General features: G+C 31.2%; 1 protein-coding gene across 1 annotated transcript in view; it reads left to right on the top strand.

The window, feature by feature from the left end:
• The window catches only part of LOC144849233 (E3 ubiquitin-protein ligase rnf213-alpha-like), a 40,866-nt gene extending 23,468 nt beyond the window's left edge, over positions 1 to 17,398 (top strand). Inside the window, exons 47-74 of the mRNA XM_078706294.1 lie at positions 203 to 406; positions 646 to 836; positions 1,010 to 1,118; positions 1,280 to 1,380; positions 1,737 to 1,931; positions 2,402 to 2,656; positions 2,796 to 2,904; positions 3,359 to 3,592; positions 3,771 to 3,935; positions 4,270 to 4,386; positions 4,581 to 4,691; positions 4,845 to 4,898; positions 5,001 to 5,195; positions 8,952 to 9,045; positions 9,266 to 9,300; positions 9,477 to 9,583; positions 10,087 to 10,246; positions 10,355 to 10,523; positions 10,793 to 10,893; positions 11,207 to 11,446; positions 11,697 to 11,835; positions 12,256 to 12,339; positions 12,639 to 12,819; positions 13,415 to 13,691; positions 14,194 to 14,391; positions 15,020 to 15,109; positions 15,421 to 15,593; positions 16,306 to 17,398. Of these exons, the coding sequence (XP_078562420.1) occupies positions 203 to 406; positions 646 to 836; positions 1,010 to 1,118; positions 1,280 to 1,380; positions 1,737 to 1,931; positions 2,402 to 2,656; positions 2,796 to 2,904; positions 3,359 to 3,592; positions 3,771 to 3,935; positions 4,270 to 4,386; positions 4,581 to 4,691; positions 4,845 to 4,898; positions 5,001 to 5,195; positions 8,952 to 9,045; positions 9,266 to 9,300; positions 9,477 to 9,583; positions 10,087 to 10,246; positions 10,355 to 10,523; positions 10,793 to 10,893; positions 11,207 to 11,446; positions 11,697 to 11,835; positions 12,256 to 12,339; positions 12,639 to 12,819; positions 13,415 to 13,691; positions 14,194 to 14,391; positions 15,020 to 15,109; positions 15,421 to 15,593; positions 16,306 to 16,453 (4,236 nt within the window). The 3' untranslated portion in view covers positions 16,454 to 17,398. The remainder of the gene's footprint in view (positions 1 to 202; positions 407 to 645; positions 837 to 1,009; positions 1,119 to 1,279; positions 1,381 to 1,736; positions 1,932 to 2,401; positions 2,657 to 2,795; positions 2,905 to 3,358; positions 3,593 to 3,770; positions 3,936 to 4,269; positions 4,387 to 4,580; positions 4,692 to 4,844; positions 4,899 to 5,000; positions 5,196 to 8,951; positions 9,046 to 9,265; positions 9,301 to 9,476; positions 9,584 to 10,086; positions 10,247 to 10,354; positions 10,524 to 10,792; positions 10,894 to 11,206; positions 11,447 to 11,696; positions 11,836 to 12,255; positions 12,340 to 12,638; positions 12,820 to 13,414; positions 13,692 to 14,193; positions 14,392 to 15,019; positions 15,110 to 15,420; positions 15,594 to 16,305) is intronic.
• Positions 17,399 to 17,658: the final 260 nt, after the last annotated feature.

Raw genomic sequence — 17,658 nt, 5'->3', positions numbered from 1 at the left:
GAACCACAATTGACAGCCTTCCTTAGTGTAGTGTACGCCCTTCTATTATAATCCAAAATTGTACTTTTTTATATTATATTGTTTTATTCCATATTATTTTTTACCCAGAACTAGAGGGGTTAATCTGTGTATTTGAAATTTGTGAAGAATCAATGTTATTAAAGTAAAATATAGCTAAACTTTTTTTTTTATTCATCAACAGCTTCTCTGCCAACAGTTAAGTAACTCATCTTTGTCAACTGTACACAAACTTGGAGGTCAAGTTAAAAGTGTTGACTTGGTTGCTTGCGTGCATTTGGCCTTTATCAAGTTGCAAGCAAGATTTAGACACTTTTCACAGATCATTGAATTATACCCAGGTGTGTTGCCAACACTAGAAGAAGAGATACAAAATGAAGGAGAAATGGTAAGAATTATTCTGCTGTAATTACTGCAGTAAGGTTAATTTGTACTGTTAATGACATTTTAGGGATTTGGGGAAGTGGATATATTGATTAATTGATCTGAGACTATGCACACTAAGAATTGACTACTACATTTTATAAAACAAACATTGATGTACACATTTTTTCCTACTATAAAACCGTTTTAGATTGAAAGAACTCTATAGTGACATACATTTACATGTATTTATTTGTGTTGTAGACCCTTGATGTAACAAGTCTAAAATATGTATTGGACAGTATCAATCATGATTTCAGTACACAAGAAGGACAAAGAAAATGGCTGAAGGAAATTAATAAATTGTTTCCACTTGTTCAGAGAGTGATGGACTTGTTCAGAAAAGATAAAGAAATTTATGGAGCAAGAAACAAAGTAATTCTAGATGAATGCAGGTACATAGATGGGTTTTCAGTACAAAGCAAAACATCATTATAACATTTTGGCTAGAAGATGCAAGGAGACGCAATGATGAAATGAAACCCTACACTAAAATTATCTTATTTCAGCTTTCTTTGTTGCAGTAGTAGTATGTTTGTTTATTAAGAACATTTCTGCATTTTTTCAGATATTTATGGTCAAGGATAACAGTAATGAAGCTTTTCTTTGAGCATGTCTCTTTGACGAATGATGAGTTTGCCAAATTGATCTCGCCAAAATGCAAGGCCATGTGGCTGGTTTGTATATATTTTTCTAGAATAATTGGAGTAAACAATTCACTGTTTATTAACTGTAAACAACAACACTGCATTGCAACCTCAAGTGACAATAATTTATACAGAAACATTAATTATTATAGTATAAATTTTAAAAATTACTGTATGGGTTTTTCTTCTAGGGACTAGGAAAATCAGCAAATTTAAAGAAAGCTAAGTCTGTAAACATTGTGGTTAAGATCTTGAATGACATGAACATGAACGCTGGTAAAGTTTACTATAAGTAAGTTTTCATGAGTAATTTTATTTTAAGGCTTTAGTGTACATTTAATTTCATGTACATTTTAAACAATATAACTATAGTTTGTGAATAAATTACCTCGACTTCCTTGTAGCACATACAGACAACAAACCGATTTAAGTGTATATATACATAAGGTACAGTAGTAAGAGGTAAGGTAAATTTGAAATATTGCAGAGACTAAACTATTGGATTGAACCCACAACCTCTAACCACTTTGCCACAGTGCCCCACAATATAAATTTATGTAAAAAATCACAATTTATTTCCTTTGAACAATAAAACGGTTAACTAGTTTTAGTTACATGATTTAAATTAAATATTCTTTGCGGTTGCAGAAGTGGAATCCATAAATGTGGAATTTGTGATGAGAGTATTGCAGATCCTGTACTGCTTCCATGTAAGCCAAAACAACATGTGTTTTGTAAAGGTTGTATTGAAAAATATTTTAATACAGAAAAAGCGAAAAAATGTGCATCGTGCAGATCAGAATTTCCTAGTGATTTTGTGTGTAAAGAACAATCTCAAGTCAGGTAACAATACTTGGTTTTACTTTTGCTGACAACAGACTCCATAATTTGTCTTTGTGTTTGGAAGTCAAAGTCATTTTCACACATCAATCCTATCTACAGAATCAATCCAATCTAACCGTGTGGGCTTAGGTTGACACGCTACTCAATTGGTTGACATGAGCACTCCAAGCAACAGACAGTTGCTAAAAACTAAACTTCAAATCATGTAGTATTGGTAATTGCAACTAATTACGATCAGTTCAATGTTTACAGAAGCTCTCGCAGCGCATACCCTAGTTCCTCTTTCAACTTCAAATCGTGTCACATAAATGGTATTGGTAACCACAGCTAGATACAATTAGTTTAATGAATGCTCTTTAGCAACCAGTTCCTTTCAGTTGAATTTATTTGATGCCTAATGGAAATATTTTGTGTTAAAAGTATGTATGTATTTATTGAACCATATTTTGTCTTGTGTTCCTGAATTTTAGTGAGACAATTGCGAAGCATAATGCATTTAGGCAATGCTGTAACTCGTTCTTCATGGAAGTCATCTCACAGCTTTGCTTTGCTAATGGTACTCCACCTAGTGGAGAGGTTGTCAAAAGGTTGCTAGGATATGTGACAATAGAATCAAAGAAACAGAACCAACCAGCCACGAAGAATGTGTCACCATTTCCAGAGGACTGCATCGATCCAAATCCTGTTGTCAGATCATTTTTTCTTCAGCTCTTGCTTCAGTCAAAGTGAGTTATTTTATCTTTTATTATATATGGTAAAATGTTTTTATGATAGCAGTATTGATGATGACTGTGGTTAAGATTTAAAAGTGATGTGATTATGATATTTTTTTCTTTGTGATTCATTCAACACTTTTTTTTTCAGTCTTGAACAAGTCAAAGAACATGTAGACAGATATTTAAAGAATTGCAATTCCTTTTTGAAAGAGTCTAATGCTGGTGATATCTGCAAATTGTTTATAGACTGTTTAGAGGTGTGTATATGTAATCATCACAAAAATACAATTTAAAAGATCTCTTTTACTCTATGTCATTAAGTTTAATACATGTTCTTCATTCTTATTTTGAGTTTTTTTTTAGAGTATAACATTACCCCTATTTTGATTGAATTTTAAGTGCCATCTGAACAACTATTGTACTCTCAATATATCATGTATAGGTGACTATCGCATGGAATGAACTTTTATTCTGTGGTAATATTAACATTAGTAAAGCATTATGATTTTTGGTTGTGATTCATAATTGATAAATTGACATTTCCGTTGGTGTACTTCAGTAGTCTTCTAGAGAATAACTGCTAGGCAAGTGAAGTTTAGGTGAATATAAACAAACACCCAGTCAAAGAAGGTCCTGTCATCACTAGACAATAAATTTGAGACTGGATAAATAAAATATTAAACACCTTTTTCCTAATCCAATTTCTTTTAGGACACATACTATTCACGTGTCTCTCAAGACACTGCAGATAATAGAACATGTGAGCTCCTAGATCATGCTCATAGGAAACTTCAGAGTGCTGTAACTTTCTTTACAAGACAACACATGTTAGAAGATTCATTAAGTGTAAAGTTACTTGAAGCTGTATCGCAGATACGATTTGCATTTACTATTCTCATTGATGTGACACAGCAACACCAACATTCAATAAACGTCAAGCGTCTTGTAAGTTTTATTTGATTATTATTTATAGTACTTATCAAGCACTAACTATTTGTCAATAAATAATGGTTTGGTTAGCATGTCAACAAGATGTGTCATTGGCACTTACTCAGATGTGACCCAGCTAAAAACTTAAACATGTGTATATGTATTCACTATTTATGACAAATTATTTTTTAAGCTAAGCATGCTGCTTAGAGAAGCTTGTGGGTTTTGTATGAGGAACAAGCAAGCCCAGCTGTACCTAATAAGATACATGTATAAGGCATATGGTAGAGATGCTGTCAACCAACTCAGAGAAGATGACCAGTTGAAATGGATCTTGCCAGATGAGTTGAAGGTTCAGGTCCGCATTTTTGTTTAATTGTTATTTTACTGATAATCTCTTTTTACAGTGGGTAATATAGCCTCTTAATATTATGTATATTCTTATGGTACACACTTGTATTATTATATTATTTGCTACAGTCCTTTAGATCTATGGATACATGCCTATTCAACCATGGAATAGTCAAAACTATAATTGATAGTGGAAACACATTTACAAAAACAAAGACCTCTCAATTAATTCTGTGGGGTGGGTGGGGGTGGTGGTGGAAACAGACAACTAATTTATATTTTTAACTGTAAGATTCTAAATGGTAAATGTATAATTTTAATTTTGTTTTTACCACAAATAGGAGCAAAGTGTTCAAGATTATTTTGTCATTCTTGGAGATATGTATAAGACCATCCGGGAAGCAGTTGGTGAATGCTTAGTGGACAAAAAATATAAGAAAATGTCAAAAGTGATTCTTGTACGTTGTAATAATTATTTCTAGAGTAGAATACTTGTTTTTTAGTATAACACATAAGATACAAACGAGCTCAATGTTATAGATTTTAGTTCCATAGTACATTCTATAAAAGAAAATAAACTATAACTGGTGACGGTCATGACTTCTTCACAGTTTACTAGTCTTTAAAAATTCTACCGTTTTTGTTTATGTAGAGTGTAAAAGGACAAGAAAAGCAAAAAGAAGTTTACTTGCTCCTTTCCATATTTAGAGAGATAACAATGAATGCAACAACACAAGTAGGCACTAAAATGATCTCTTCAGAGGTAAGTTAATTTAAAGTTGAATTAATTTTTAATTAAATAGTTTGTATATTTTGGAAAAGTTTATTTGAATTACCAAAAATACAAATTGCGCAATCAGTTAATCTATCGTTCCATTTGTATATTAGGATTGCTTCTCTATGATTTTTTATTTAGGTTAAAAGAAAGTTTGGAAAGGTCTTTCAGAATTTTGCATTCCTCAAAAGTAAGGTAAGTAAAAATGTGATTATTATTGTCAGTACAAAATTCTCAATGTCAATGAAAAAAAAATACATAAGTAACAAAATCAAAATGTAAATTTTGTTTGTAAAGGATCTAGCAGACACATTGTTGATGAACAGAGCACAGAATGTGCAGCATGTTCTTAGAGTCACGCCTGGTTTGAGTCATCAAGACTACGGTATTCAGGGAGCTGTGAATCACCTTCAAGTTGTTCTAAATGTAGTTGATCGAAAATCATTGACACAATGCCTTGCTACATTGATGAGAAATCCTTCTAACATGCAGGTAAGATACTTTTAAACTCAAATAATAACTACAGTAATTAGATTATTGATAATCAGCCCTACAATCTTAAGCCAAACTGCAACAAAGCAAATGCAAAAGTCAGAGCATGCCATATACATATGCCTAGAATTAGTAGAGTAGAAATAAGGTTTCACCTCAAAAAAATTGCAACAAAAGGTTTTTCAACGGATTTTGGTAGTATTGAGTGTACTAAATAACAGAAAAAAAGTCTCAAGAATTTCGACCACCGGAAAGTGTTTTTTTTCAAGATGGCCGCCAAAATAGATAAAAAGTTAAAATGTCCATACCTCCTAAACTACTTGGTCTATTGATATGATTTTGGTACCAACATACTCAGAACATACATATTTATATTCGCTATAATAGAACATTTTGGCCAAAAATGACCGGAAATACCATTTCTGACAATTTGACCTTTGACCTTGATATGTTGTATCTTGGTAACAACTGACCGTAGGGAAACAAATGATGGCTCAAATTGTTCAGAATGTACATATTTACATTTATTGTAATGAGACATTTTGTCAAAAAATGGTTGGAAGTAAAGGTTATTGACCTTTAACTTTATCTGTGTATAATTTCCATATCTCGGCAACTATGTGTGGTAGAGATTTAAAATTGGGCTCTAAATACTGAGAATATACTTATTTATATTTACTCTAATGAAACAGTTTGACAAAAAATGACCAGAAACGACATGTTTGACCATTGACCTTGATATGCTATATTTCGATAATGACTGACTGAGATACACCTTTTATGGCTCAATTTGTTCAGAATATAATTATTTTTTATTTCGTATAATGGTCTAATCTACTTATGAAATAGAGAGCTTTCCTGGGAATCAAATAACTGTAATATTTATAAAGACCTTCAGAATATGAGTTCAAGTTCAAATTGTTCAGAACATACTGTATACAATCTTAATAATAATAGTAAATAAAAAACCGAAAAGTAAACAAAAACAAATATAATAATAACTTTTAAATTTCTAATTATGGTATAGCAGCAATTGATTAGATATTGTGCATGTATTTAGTACGGCATCTTAAACAACTGTTCCAACTTCGTCTTCATCATCGTCATCAATCTCTCTATCTACGTTGTTCCATTCTTCTAGTTGACACACTCCCCAAACTGAAGTACATGCCAATCCATAGCTTCTACAACTGCAACATACATCCAGTAGTTACAATGGATGATTTTATATCCTAAAACAGATTTCAATCTGGTTACATTAATCACTCTAGTAGGCCCATCTTTTCCTTTGTCTAATCTGAAGTACATTTCTCGGTTTGTTGTATTTACATGATACAGTAAAAGTACCAGTAAGTCCGTGTCTTCTCCAATCAAAGTTACTGTATTATTGACTTCTGACTTCAACTGTTGCCAGAGCAATGTCAACATCGTTTTTTTTGTTTTTTTTTAAACCATATTTAATGAGGGTGATCCATCCAGCTATTGCTGATCATTAGGGACCCTCAGAGGTTCACAAGACAAACATATACACAAGATGCTCTACGTAAACAAAGTCTTATTACAAGTCTTTGGGAGTGGAGTAATTTGGTCCTTAGAAAAAATCCTGACATGTGACGGGACTTGAACTCAGGACCCTTGGAGTGGTAGCCAAGCATCATAACCATCAAGCCACAACTCCACTCTTTTTTCTATAGCTCATATGAAAGCATGTTGATAAATTTGTGTTTGTTCTCATGCCTTGACAGGAATTCTTCTTTCTTTCCATCAAATTCAGTTAGGACAAATCTCTCTAGACGATGTAATGAAATATCAAGTCCGTTTCCACCCTCACTCTTCAAAGCCTAAAGACATCTTTAGGAAGGCAAATAAATCAATAAATTGATAGAAAGTAACCTAGAATATGACACTGATGTGTGCCGATAGTTTCACTCAACCGCATCAGAAACTTCAAACTATCGAGGAGTTTGGATTAAAGGCCATGTCTATTCGTTTTGGAGCCAAGTCACTGGATTTCCCAAATAGCTACAGATGCAAGCTGTTTAATAAGAAAGTTGCTGAGGGTAAATAATTTATCAAACCTCAACAACTACTACCACCAACCTCATCTGCTACAAAATGTCACAGTCTTAGAGTATACTATCAAATCATGCAATGGATAAAGAAAGATAATACCATGGATGCTACCAAGTCGGGGAAGTTTTTAATAAAACATTTGTGCCAATAATGACGATTGAAACTGCTGCTTCAGAAGAACTTTTGAAAATCATCCATTGTAACTGTACTACTGGATGTAAAACTGTATGTTGCAGTTGTAGATGCTATGGATTGGCATGTACTTCAGTTTGGGGAGTGTGTCAACTAGAAGAATGGAACAACGTAGATAGAGAGATTGATGACGATGATGAAGACGAAGTTAAAAAAGTTGTTTAGGAAGCCGTACTAAATACATGCACAATATCCAATCAACTGCTGCTATACCGTAATTAGAAATTAAAAATTATTATTATATTTGTTTTTGTTTACTTTTCGGGTTTTTTATTCACTATTATTATTAAGAATGTATACAGTATGTTCTGAACAATTTGAACTTGAACTCATATTCTAAAAGTCTTTATAAATATTACAGTTACCCAGGAAAGCTCTTAATTCCATGGGTAGATTAGACCATTATACGAAATAAAAATAATTATATTCTGAACAAATTGAGCCATAAATAGTTAGTCAGTCATTATCGAAATATAGCATATCAAGGTCAATCATCAAAAAATGTCGTTTCTGGTCATTTTTTGTCAAACTGTTTCATTAGAGTAAATATAAATAAGCATATGCTCAGTATTTAGAGCCCAATTTTAAATCTCTACCACACATAGTTGCCGAGATATGGACATTCTACATAGATAAAGGTTAAAGGTCAATAACCTTTACTTCTAACCATTTTTTGACAAAATGTCTCATTACAATAAATGTAAATATGTACATTCTGAACAATTTGAGTCACAATTTGTTTCCCTACGGTCAGTTGTTACCAAGATACAACATATCAAGGTCAAAGGTCAAACATGCAAGAAATAGCATTTCCGGTCATTTTTGGCCAAAATGTTCTATTAGGGCAAATATAAATATGTATGTTCTGAGTATTTTGGTACCAAAATCATATCAATAGACCAAGTAGTTTAGGAGGTATTGACATTTTAACGTTTTATCTATTTTGGCGGCCATCTTGAAAAAAAACCACTTTCCGGTGGTCAAAATTCTTGAGACTTTTTTTCTGTTATTTAGTACACCCAATACTACCAAAATCCGTTGAAAAACCTTTTGTTGCAATTTTTTTGAGGTTGGCCCCTTTTTTTCATTAGTTCTACTCTACTAAATGCCTCCTATTAAATGGAGGCAAATGTTGAAACATCTCTATGGTTGAAATAAACAAAAAATATTATATAATTTTACACTTACAATAACTAGCAAGTACCTTAATGAATTTGATGTTATCCAGATTAAATTCTGAGTAATAATAATTGGAAAATGTACAATACAAGGATTTTACAAATTACCACATTGATTATAACAATGACCATAAAAGAATGGACAAATGAATTATGAGAAAGGATGACAGCCAATTGATGACAGCAAACCTTCTTCAAGCGTACAGTAGGACACCAACAGGTTAGAGAATTATAAATTCAGCCATTCTTTTTTTAATCTTTTGAAACATACCATGCAAAACTTATTAATTAAAACATTATTTCTCCATTTTAGAATTCATTTTTACCAGCAATGCCACAAGATGATACAATGGAAGCTGTGAAGGCACTCCGTCGATCAAATACTGAGCGTAACATGACATGGAATCGTAAGTCAACTTAAAGGTCACTTTAATTTTACTTCATATTTGTATAAGATCCTACAGTTTTATACACCCTTGTCACTCTCGTCTTTTGCAATTTTATTAAGCACCAATTATCTACAGTAGATAGAGATCCTTGCCACTCCGGTTGTCCAGGAGTCAAGCAGCTAGCGACTAAACTTTTTATCAGTTTTTTTTAATAATACTCTATTTGTTTTTACTGTAGAATGTCCAAATGGTCACCCTTACGTTATTGGAGATGTAAGTATACTGGCCCTGATTTGCTTATGCCGTTAATTAAATTTTAAACTGAACTTTAAAACAATATAGTAATAGTGGTAACAATGTACTCCTTACCTTTTTGGACTTAAGCCTACATCTTAATTGATAATATTTTTGTATTATCACTATTAAAGAATTTCCTATTGTATTTTCAGTGTGGCAGAGCAACTTTTACTGGACATTGTCTTGAATGTAACTTGCCAATTGGAGGGCAGCAACATAGATTACGTTCAGACAACACATCAATTGAAGTTACTAAAATGTAAAGTTGTAACTTTGATTTTACAAATCTCATTATTTGAATACCTGCCATTCGTTAATTTAATCATTTTAGTTCATTCATTGTATTATAAATATAATAATATATAAGTGAAGGTAAGGGAATAAAAAAATAAATGACTAATAAAATTAATTCAGGTTTCAACAGTTGTAATATTATATATAAGTATTGATTGTTTTTCAGCCAATCTTCTGGACAATAACATTTATATTTAATTTTTTTGCCAGCACACTTTTAAAGCCAATCTTTATTGATCTACTACTCTAGATCTACTATTGATGAATTTTTGTTAAGAACTTGTTTCAACTGAAAATAAATGTCTTTGTCAATTCTTAATTGGTGTACTGTTAAGAAATATTTCGTTTATGCATTATACTCAAATATTTACTCTGTTGGCTCAGATTCTTAAACATCTCAGATCAATATCACACAAAAAATATATTGTACTTAAAGAAGGTATAGTGATATTTTTACATTTTTTGCAGGATTGATACAACATCAACAGGTCATGTGCTAGGCGAAGCTCAGCCATATGGTAACCAGATTGTTTGTGAAAGATCCATGAACTGTGTAGCAACTGCTATTGTTCGATTCCTGTTGCATGGTAGCATGCTACTGGGTACAGAGTGCCAACATGGACCTCAGGTAGCGTTTTAATATTATACATATATGAATTTAGCTGTTAGTGTATTTTATCATAATATATTTAAACTTTGTATAAAGTTTGAATAAAAAAATTGTGTTCTTTTTTAGCCAATTATCACCATCATTAAACCAACACCACTAAATGTCTTTGAATTTCTATGGCAACATCTGCATAATGATGTACGGCTCTTGTCAGTGACAACAGGAAAAAGCAGGGATGACTGTATATTTATTCTGCATAAAGTCATTGACAATATTTTTCAAAGAAGAGTTGCTGGTAAGTCACACTGTTTGTTTGGGTCAGGGTCTTGTAAGAAGTTAAAAGATTTAAGATAAAAATCTAGTTGGTGTGATTTTATTTCCATAAATTTCTGTCTCCTGTAGTGATTTAAAAATTACCCAGGGTGTGATCGCATCACTATGCAAACACTGATGCCTAAATTCATCTGCTAACTTTCCAAAAGCCCTTATTGTAATTTTTTTTGTCAAGAGCGAAAATTGTTTTTATTTTTGTTAATTACCCAAGTTTATTATTTTGTTTTATAGAAAAATTACAAACTGGTTTTCAGCAACTGCTAACATCGAAGAATTGTAGAAAGACTTGGGAAGAAAACTTTACAGCAGCTTACATAAAACCTGTCTTTCAGGTAGACTATCAATCTTTTTGCTTAAGTCATAGTTAAAAAGTGCTTAGGTGAAAAATTGTATCTTTTATTATCAAACCAGTCCTTTTTATGTTATGGACTACATCATTACTCTGAAAACTGACTTAAGCAAAATAATTTACTTAAAGCAAAGTAAAGAGGATTTTGTAACTAAGCTGTTTTGACCCCAGGAATTTAACTCAACTGGGTTGAGGTTGAATTAAAGCATTCACCAAGTCTTTTTTTACACCTCAGCATCCCTTCCACTCATTAAATGTAACTGTGTTCCTGAAACGTACTTTTAATGTTTATCTAGGGTCTGGACAAAATGATCCACAAATCAAACAAGGCATTAGGCGAGGACAAACGTCTTAGCAATGACCCCCTGATGTGTTTGCTGAATGCACCAATTGAGCCTGAAGACCTTGGTAATCTGGCTGACACATCTCATGTTTGGCAGTATCGAAGTCGCATCACAATACACAGCATCCATCAAGCTTTGGAAAATGAGCAAGATGATAATTCCTTGCTTGTACTTAAGAATTTCATGGAAAAGGTTAGATAGTTAGTTAGACTACTGTATGACTGTGATTCGTAATTCAGAAACTGGCAATAATAGTATTTAATTATACATTCCATTAATACAGTACTAATCAAAATTATAGTAGCAAGACATTTCTGTTCACATTAAGATTTGAAATAGTTAAAAATGCGAAATAAGTATACTTTAATAGTTCGGTACTGCATACAGATTTGCTCTGTATATACTATATAAAATACTTTATTAAAAACATTTTTTGTTGCAGGAAAAGCATCTAAGATTTGTGCGATATCTACCTGACATAGTACAATTACAACGTCTACTAATCAACAAGTTTAATCGACATATAGATTCGTCTGAAGCAATCACCTTAAGCATCTCAAAGTTTTTGGACCAACTCCCTGGTAATTATTTTCACTGATATTTAATAGAGCTTTGTTGGTAAATAGTTTTTCTTTAGGTTTTTAATCTAATAGAAGAATAAATAATAAATAATGGATGAATAAGTTATTAGTATTTTAACTTGGGATTTGAGATTCTGACCTACCAGTTGGTAGGTGTTTTGTGTATTGTTACTGTGAACAAATTTCTTTATACCTTCTAATATGACAGTGAAATTGCTATACTTGTCCTAAAAGGAATAATAGTCTTTATTATTTTCTATCTTAGTTTTGTTACATTAAAACCTAAACGGTAAAGCACTTTTATAAAACATTTATCATCAACAAGTTTTGTAGGTATGGTCCAGGCCTGATAATAATTACAATAATGCCAATTCCAAAATGCAGAAATAAAATAATAATAATTATTATTGTTCGTTTCAGTGTCAGAGCATTCAGAGTTTAAACGTTTAATTGACACATTTTTTTATGCATGGAATTCTCTCAGACAAGATGTAGCAGCAACAGGTAAAATTATTTTTATACATTTAGAACTGAAATAAGTATTCTTTCTTTACATTAAATTTATATTAAATAGATGTACTTTTTTTCTCTTACTGTATTTATTATGTTGTTTAAAAAAAAATTAAAAAAGTATTGCTCAGAAGGGATCAGATTTTACTACAATAATGTTATTTTTTTATATTAAAGCACCTTCTGTAGATAGATAGAAATCTTCCTATTTCCTACGAACGACATTATTATGAAGCCTAAGTTGTTTATAATAATTAGATATTTAAAAGATTAATTTTGATTAATGATTTTAGTCAAAGCACCAGTCTCAAAAGAATGCTTTTTGGAAACCTTGACGTGCAACAGCAACATGGCGATACTGTTACCAACAATGCAGGGATCGGGGCTCTGTAGCACTGGTCTTGTAGATTTTCTTGTAAATACACAAAATGAATTTCTTGGAAAATTTCAAAACATCCGAAATGAGCAACTAAGGTTAGTTTTACCAATTTATTTTGAGTATTTCTTTCAATTTTTATGCATAATTTTGCGAAAATGTTCCTGTGTACACATACGTTTTCTGTGCTTTATGTTGACCTGAATATTTTAATGAGACTTATTGTCTATTTTTTGTTTTTTGTAAGTTTTGTTGAGTATATAGTATTTTCTATTGTACAGCGCTTTGGTCACTTGGAAAAGCGCTATATAAATCCAAAATTAAATAAATAAAAAATTAAATTAAAAATAAATTAAATTGGTGTAATTTTCAAAAAGATGCAGCTCATCAATATAATATAATGATTGGTGGTATCTCTTTTTATACTACTTTTTAGATTAGTGATACATTTTTAATATTAATATAATTGCAGTTATTGTCCTAGTACCTCCAAAATTCACGAGAACACCTGGCATCTCTTAATTATGGTATAGCTAGGGTGAAACAATAAAGCTGTTTTAATTGGTTTTGATTTAATAGTGTTGCTTGAGATGTTTAGAGTTCAATGCAATGACAAACAGCATTACATAAATTCTTTTTTGAGGACTAATTAATATTGACAGTTTAAAAGTGTTGTTTATTTTATTTTTTCAGTAAAGTGCAGACGAAATCAGATTTATTACAGTCGCATCTGATCGTCTATGATCCAGACCGTGATTTGCTTCCATTAATTTTGTCGCAGTGTCAGTATATAGTAAGACCAATGGAAGAAAACCGAGTTGAATATAACCTGGCTGGTCTGGAGCTCCAAGTAATTGAAAGATTCGTCAGGGGACGTGCATTTATCAATTGCAAATTTGACCATCTTTTGTTTCGCGAGGATGTTCGACATGCTGCTATCTTTGAGAATTTGCGAAATAATATTCCGCAGGTAAAATTTAAGATTCATGGCTATTATTGTAAAACAGTTTCACTTTTTAAGTTTGTAACACTAATACAATATATTATATATTATTCTACCAAACAGAAATATAGTAGTACTTTATCAAGCAATTCATTTATTAACCTTTCCAAAAAAGGTTTTGATCTTAAAAATGTAAAAAATATAATATCAATTTTTTTTTAATTCGACAAGTTAATGCCCTGCTTCAAATGTTGATACCAATTTAAGTTAATAAAATAATGTTTTTTTAGCTAGGGTTGTCTTTAAGACTACTGAAATACTTCAAAAAACAATCTCAGATAGTCTATAATATTGATAACTTTAGTATTGAAAAGTCCACACATTTTCTTTCTGAGAGTAGTTGCTTAGACCACAGACTGTTGTTTGTGTCACATTACAGTATATCATGTACAATATTTTATATATAAAAAAAATAAAACAAAAAAAAACCCACAACATTATTATTACACAGCTTTTCTTTAATTTGCAGGAAGAATTGTCAAAAGCTCTACAATGCAACATCATAGCTGAACTGAAGTCATACCAAGATCTGTGTGGATGTTTAGCATCTTTGGATATTGCTATTGGTTTCCTCGCCAACTACAAACCAGAAGGCAACATGTTGATCAACATCTACTTGCGAGATAAACTTGCTATGTCACAGAATAAAATGCTAAAAAGTGCCACGGTAATTAATTTTGTATATTATTATATGTATATATATATATGTTTAGGTCTACAGTTGGGTGGGTGAATAATATTGGTCTTGTCTTGAGAATGTCTGCTTAACTATTGGTAGCAGTGCAGTACAATTTGGAGACATCAATTAGTCATAATTTTAATAAAAAACTGAACATAGGCAAATTCCCCTATGATGGTGCAGCCCTGTATTAATAGTAGGCCTACTTTTTGAAAGCAGAAAACTTTTAAACAGAAAATATAGGGCTACATTAGGCAAAGTATAGTTTATTGTGGATAAAACAATTTTTAAAAAAGAACCGTTCCTGACATTTTAACTAATAGTAATTTTTTCTTTTATTCAAAATTCCCAAATGTTTACAAGCTAAGCAATAGTTAAATCGGTAAATAGGAGAAAAAAAGTATGACACAATATGAAATGAACCAATGAAATGTCATGAATACACTTTATACAATATACGAGGCTGTAGCCATATTTTGCAGAAATAAAAATTCCTGATATTGTAAATATTTGGGACTGTATGTATTATTTCATTCAATATTGATAAAATTTTTGAAACTGTAATTGTTTTTTTTATACATAAAAAGTAGTTACGACAAAGCTTTATTCTTACTAGGCTTTACGTCATTGTCGTCTGAAGCATGTCCTGGCCCTTTGGCAGCTACTCGCAATGGAGAAAGCTGTGAGACTTACCAATAACTCTCAGGTAAATATCAATTTTTTTTTTGCCGTTTAAAAATTCAGTTCTGTTTCATACACGTTCATAAAACATACAATTAACTTTTAAAAGCTCCAGTTTGAGTCCTGCTGTCACACTGTGTCGATCAATTAATGGAATACTACTACTACTGTGCTCTCTGCATATACGATAGTACTATAATTAATGTTGATTATCTGAGATATATAATGGTAGGCCTTATTGCTAACAAATAACAGAGGATAATTAGAATTAATGACCCACAAACAAAAACTTTCTTTTCTCGGTTACATATAACAAGATATTTTGATGATTTTCAGGATCCCTTTGATGGAGTTGGAGAAGATTATCAACAACAATTGACTGATAAGGACAAAAATGATCTGAAAGCTGAGCTAAGGTTCAGTAATTTAGATCAACTGTGTGGGGAACTTTATGAATATATTGTTTTGAACCTGAGTGACCAATCGGATGAAGACAGGAAAATTTGGCCGTAAGTTTAAATTGTACCCTATTTATATTTATTGTATTCCTATTCTTCTTCTTCAATTCACTAAATTTGCATCACTCACTACTCGTACGCGCTTTTATTCAAACTCGCTACTATTCATACTCACTTACTATTCATACTCACTTACTATTCATACTCACTTACTATTCAAACTCACTTACTATTCAAACTCACTTACTATTCAAACTCACTCCTATTCATACTCACTTACTATTCAAACTCACTTACTATTCAAACTCGCTCCTATTCATACTCACTTACTATTCATACTCACTTACTATTCATACTCACTTACTATTCAAACTCACTTACTATTCAAACTCACTTACTATTCAAACTCACTCCTATTCATACTCACTTACTATTCAAACTCACTTACTATTCAAACTCGCTCCTATTCATACTCACTTACTATTCATACTCACTTACTATTCAAACTCACTTACTATTCAAACTCACTTACTATTCATACTCACTTACTATTCAAACTCACTTATTATTCAAACTCGCTCCTATTCATACTCACTTACTATTCAAACTCACTCCTATTCATACTCACTTACTATTCAAACACACTTACTATTCAAACTCACTCCCTATTCATACTCACTCACTCACTTTAATCTTACTTGCTCACTCCTCACTCACTCATGCCGACTTAAAATCTTATATAAAAACAAATGTATATTTTCAGAATTTCTTACACACTGGAAGAATATTATGCAATTAAAAACGAGAATGCTGAAATTACTGAACTAGACAATTTACCAGACACCATAACTTTAAGCCATGCTGTTGACACATGGAAGACAATTGCACAACTTTACTCTGCACAGAATTGAAGTAAAACAGGAATTTATGACCAAAACAAACAAAACTGCTTTAATAGTTATATGTAAAAGAATATTGTTACTGAATAAAGACTTGATACAGATGGTTTTTATTAGTTGAAAGTATATATTCTTATCTAAATGTTTAGGAGTTTTTTTCTACCATCCTTTGATGTAGGCAATGAGTGTTTTTAAACACTAAAAAGTTTACATGTACTTGGTTTGTAAAAAATATTATTATGGGATGGATGATTATAGGAGCCACCCCGATACAACCAGTTCTCTTTTGAAACTTTGAAAACTATAGTTTTAGAGAATAACTTTTATATTAGTCAATCAAGTCAAAGTAGTTACAATTATTATTATGTGTATATTGATTAATTGTTCGTCTTCCTTACAGCTAGAACTATGCTACGTCATTTGTATTGTATTCTACATAATTCAATTAATTGTTTTCAGACTTATTAATAATTATAATCATGTCTTAAATGAATTAACAATTATTAATACTCCATATAGGTACAACCAAAGTATATAATGTACTGTACTGTATATATTCAGATAATTATATATATTCATATATTGCGTAACAATAAATGTAAAACTAAAAAATCTTATATATAATTCATGGAAAAAGATCGACTCTTGTAAAAGAAAGTAAAAACTTACTTCTTGTCGTCATAGTTTATTCATTGATATTTTTAAAGCAAATTTTATTTAGGATATCATATAATTGTAATTTGCTCTCTATTTTTGTAGAGCATTAAGAACATTTGTTTTATTACATTTGTAATAATACAAAAGTAAATGTTAACATTAAGATTAATCATGGACGTTTAATTTAATTTAAAGCAATATTATAAAAATATTATGGACTTTTAATTCTGATTTTTAGCAATATTATAGAAATAATACATTTATTATGCTACATTACTTAGTTTATCTTTATTTCTCTGTACATGCAACTTACATAAAATACATTTAAGCTACTTGAATAAAGTAGAATAAAGTATAATTAAGTCCCAGATGGTTTATTAGTAACGTTTCATTCGTCTAACTTACAGTATCTTGGTAAGGAAACATGAATACTATAACCCAAAATAAGCGCTGTATAGGGCGTTGACTACGCGTTAAACTCATCGTGAGACTGTGTTATCCATCTTAGTATAAAGCAATTGGTTCCCACAAGCGCAACATAAGGAATTTGACCAATCACG

This window comes from Antedon bifida, chromosome 7 (genome assembly GCF_963402885.1).
Source record: "Antedon bifida chromosome 7, ecAntBifi1.1, whole genome shotgun sequence".
Classification (NCBI taxonomy): domain Eukaryota; kingdom Metazoa; phylum Echinodermata; class Crinoidea; order Comatulida; family Antedonidae; genus Antedon; species Antedon bifida.
The sequence above is the reverse complement of the archived record's forward strand: the minus strand, read 5'-3'. Positions and strand labels throughout refer to the sequence as shown.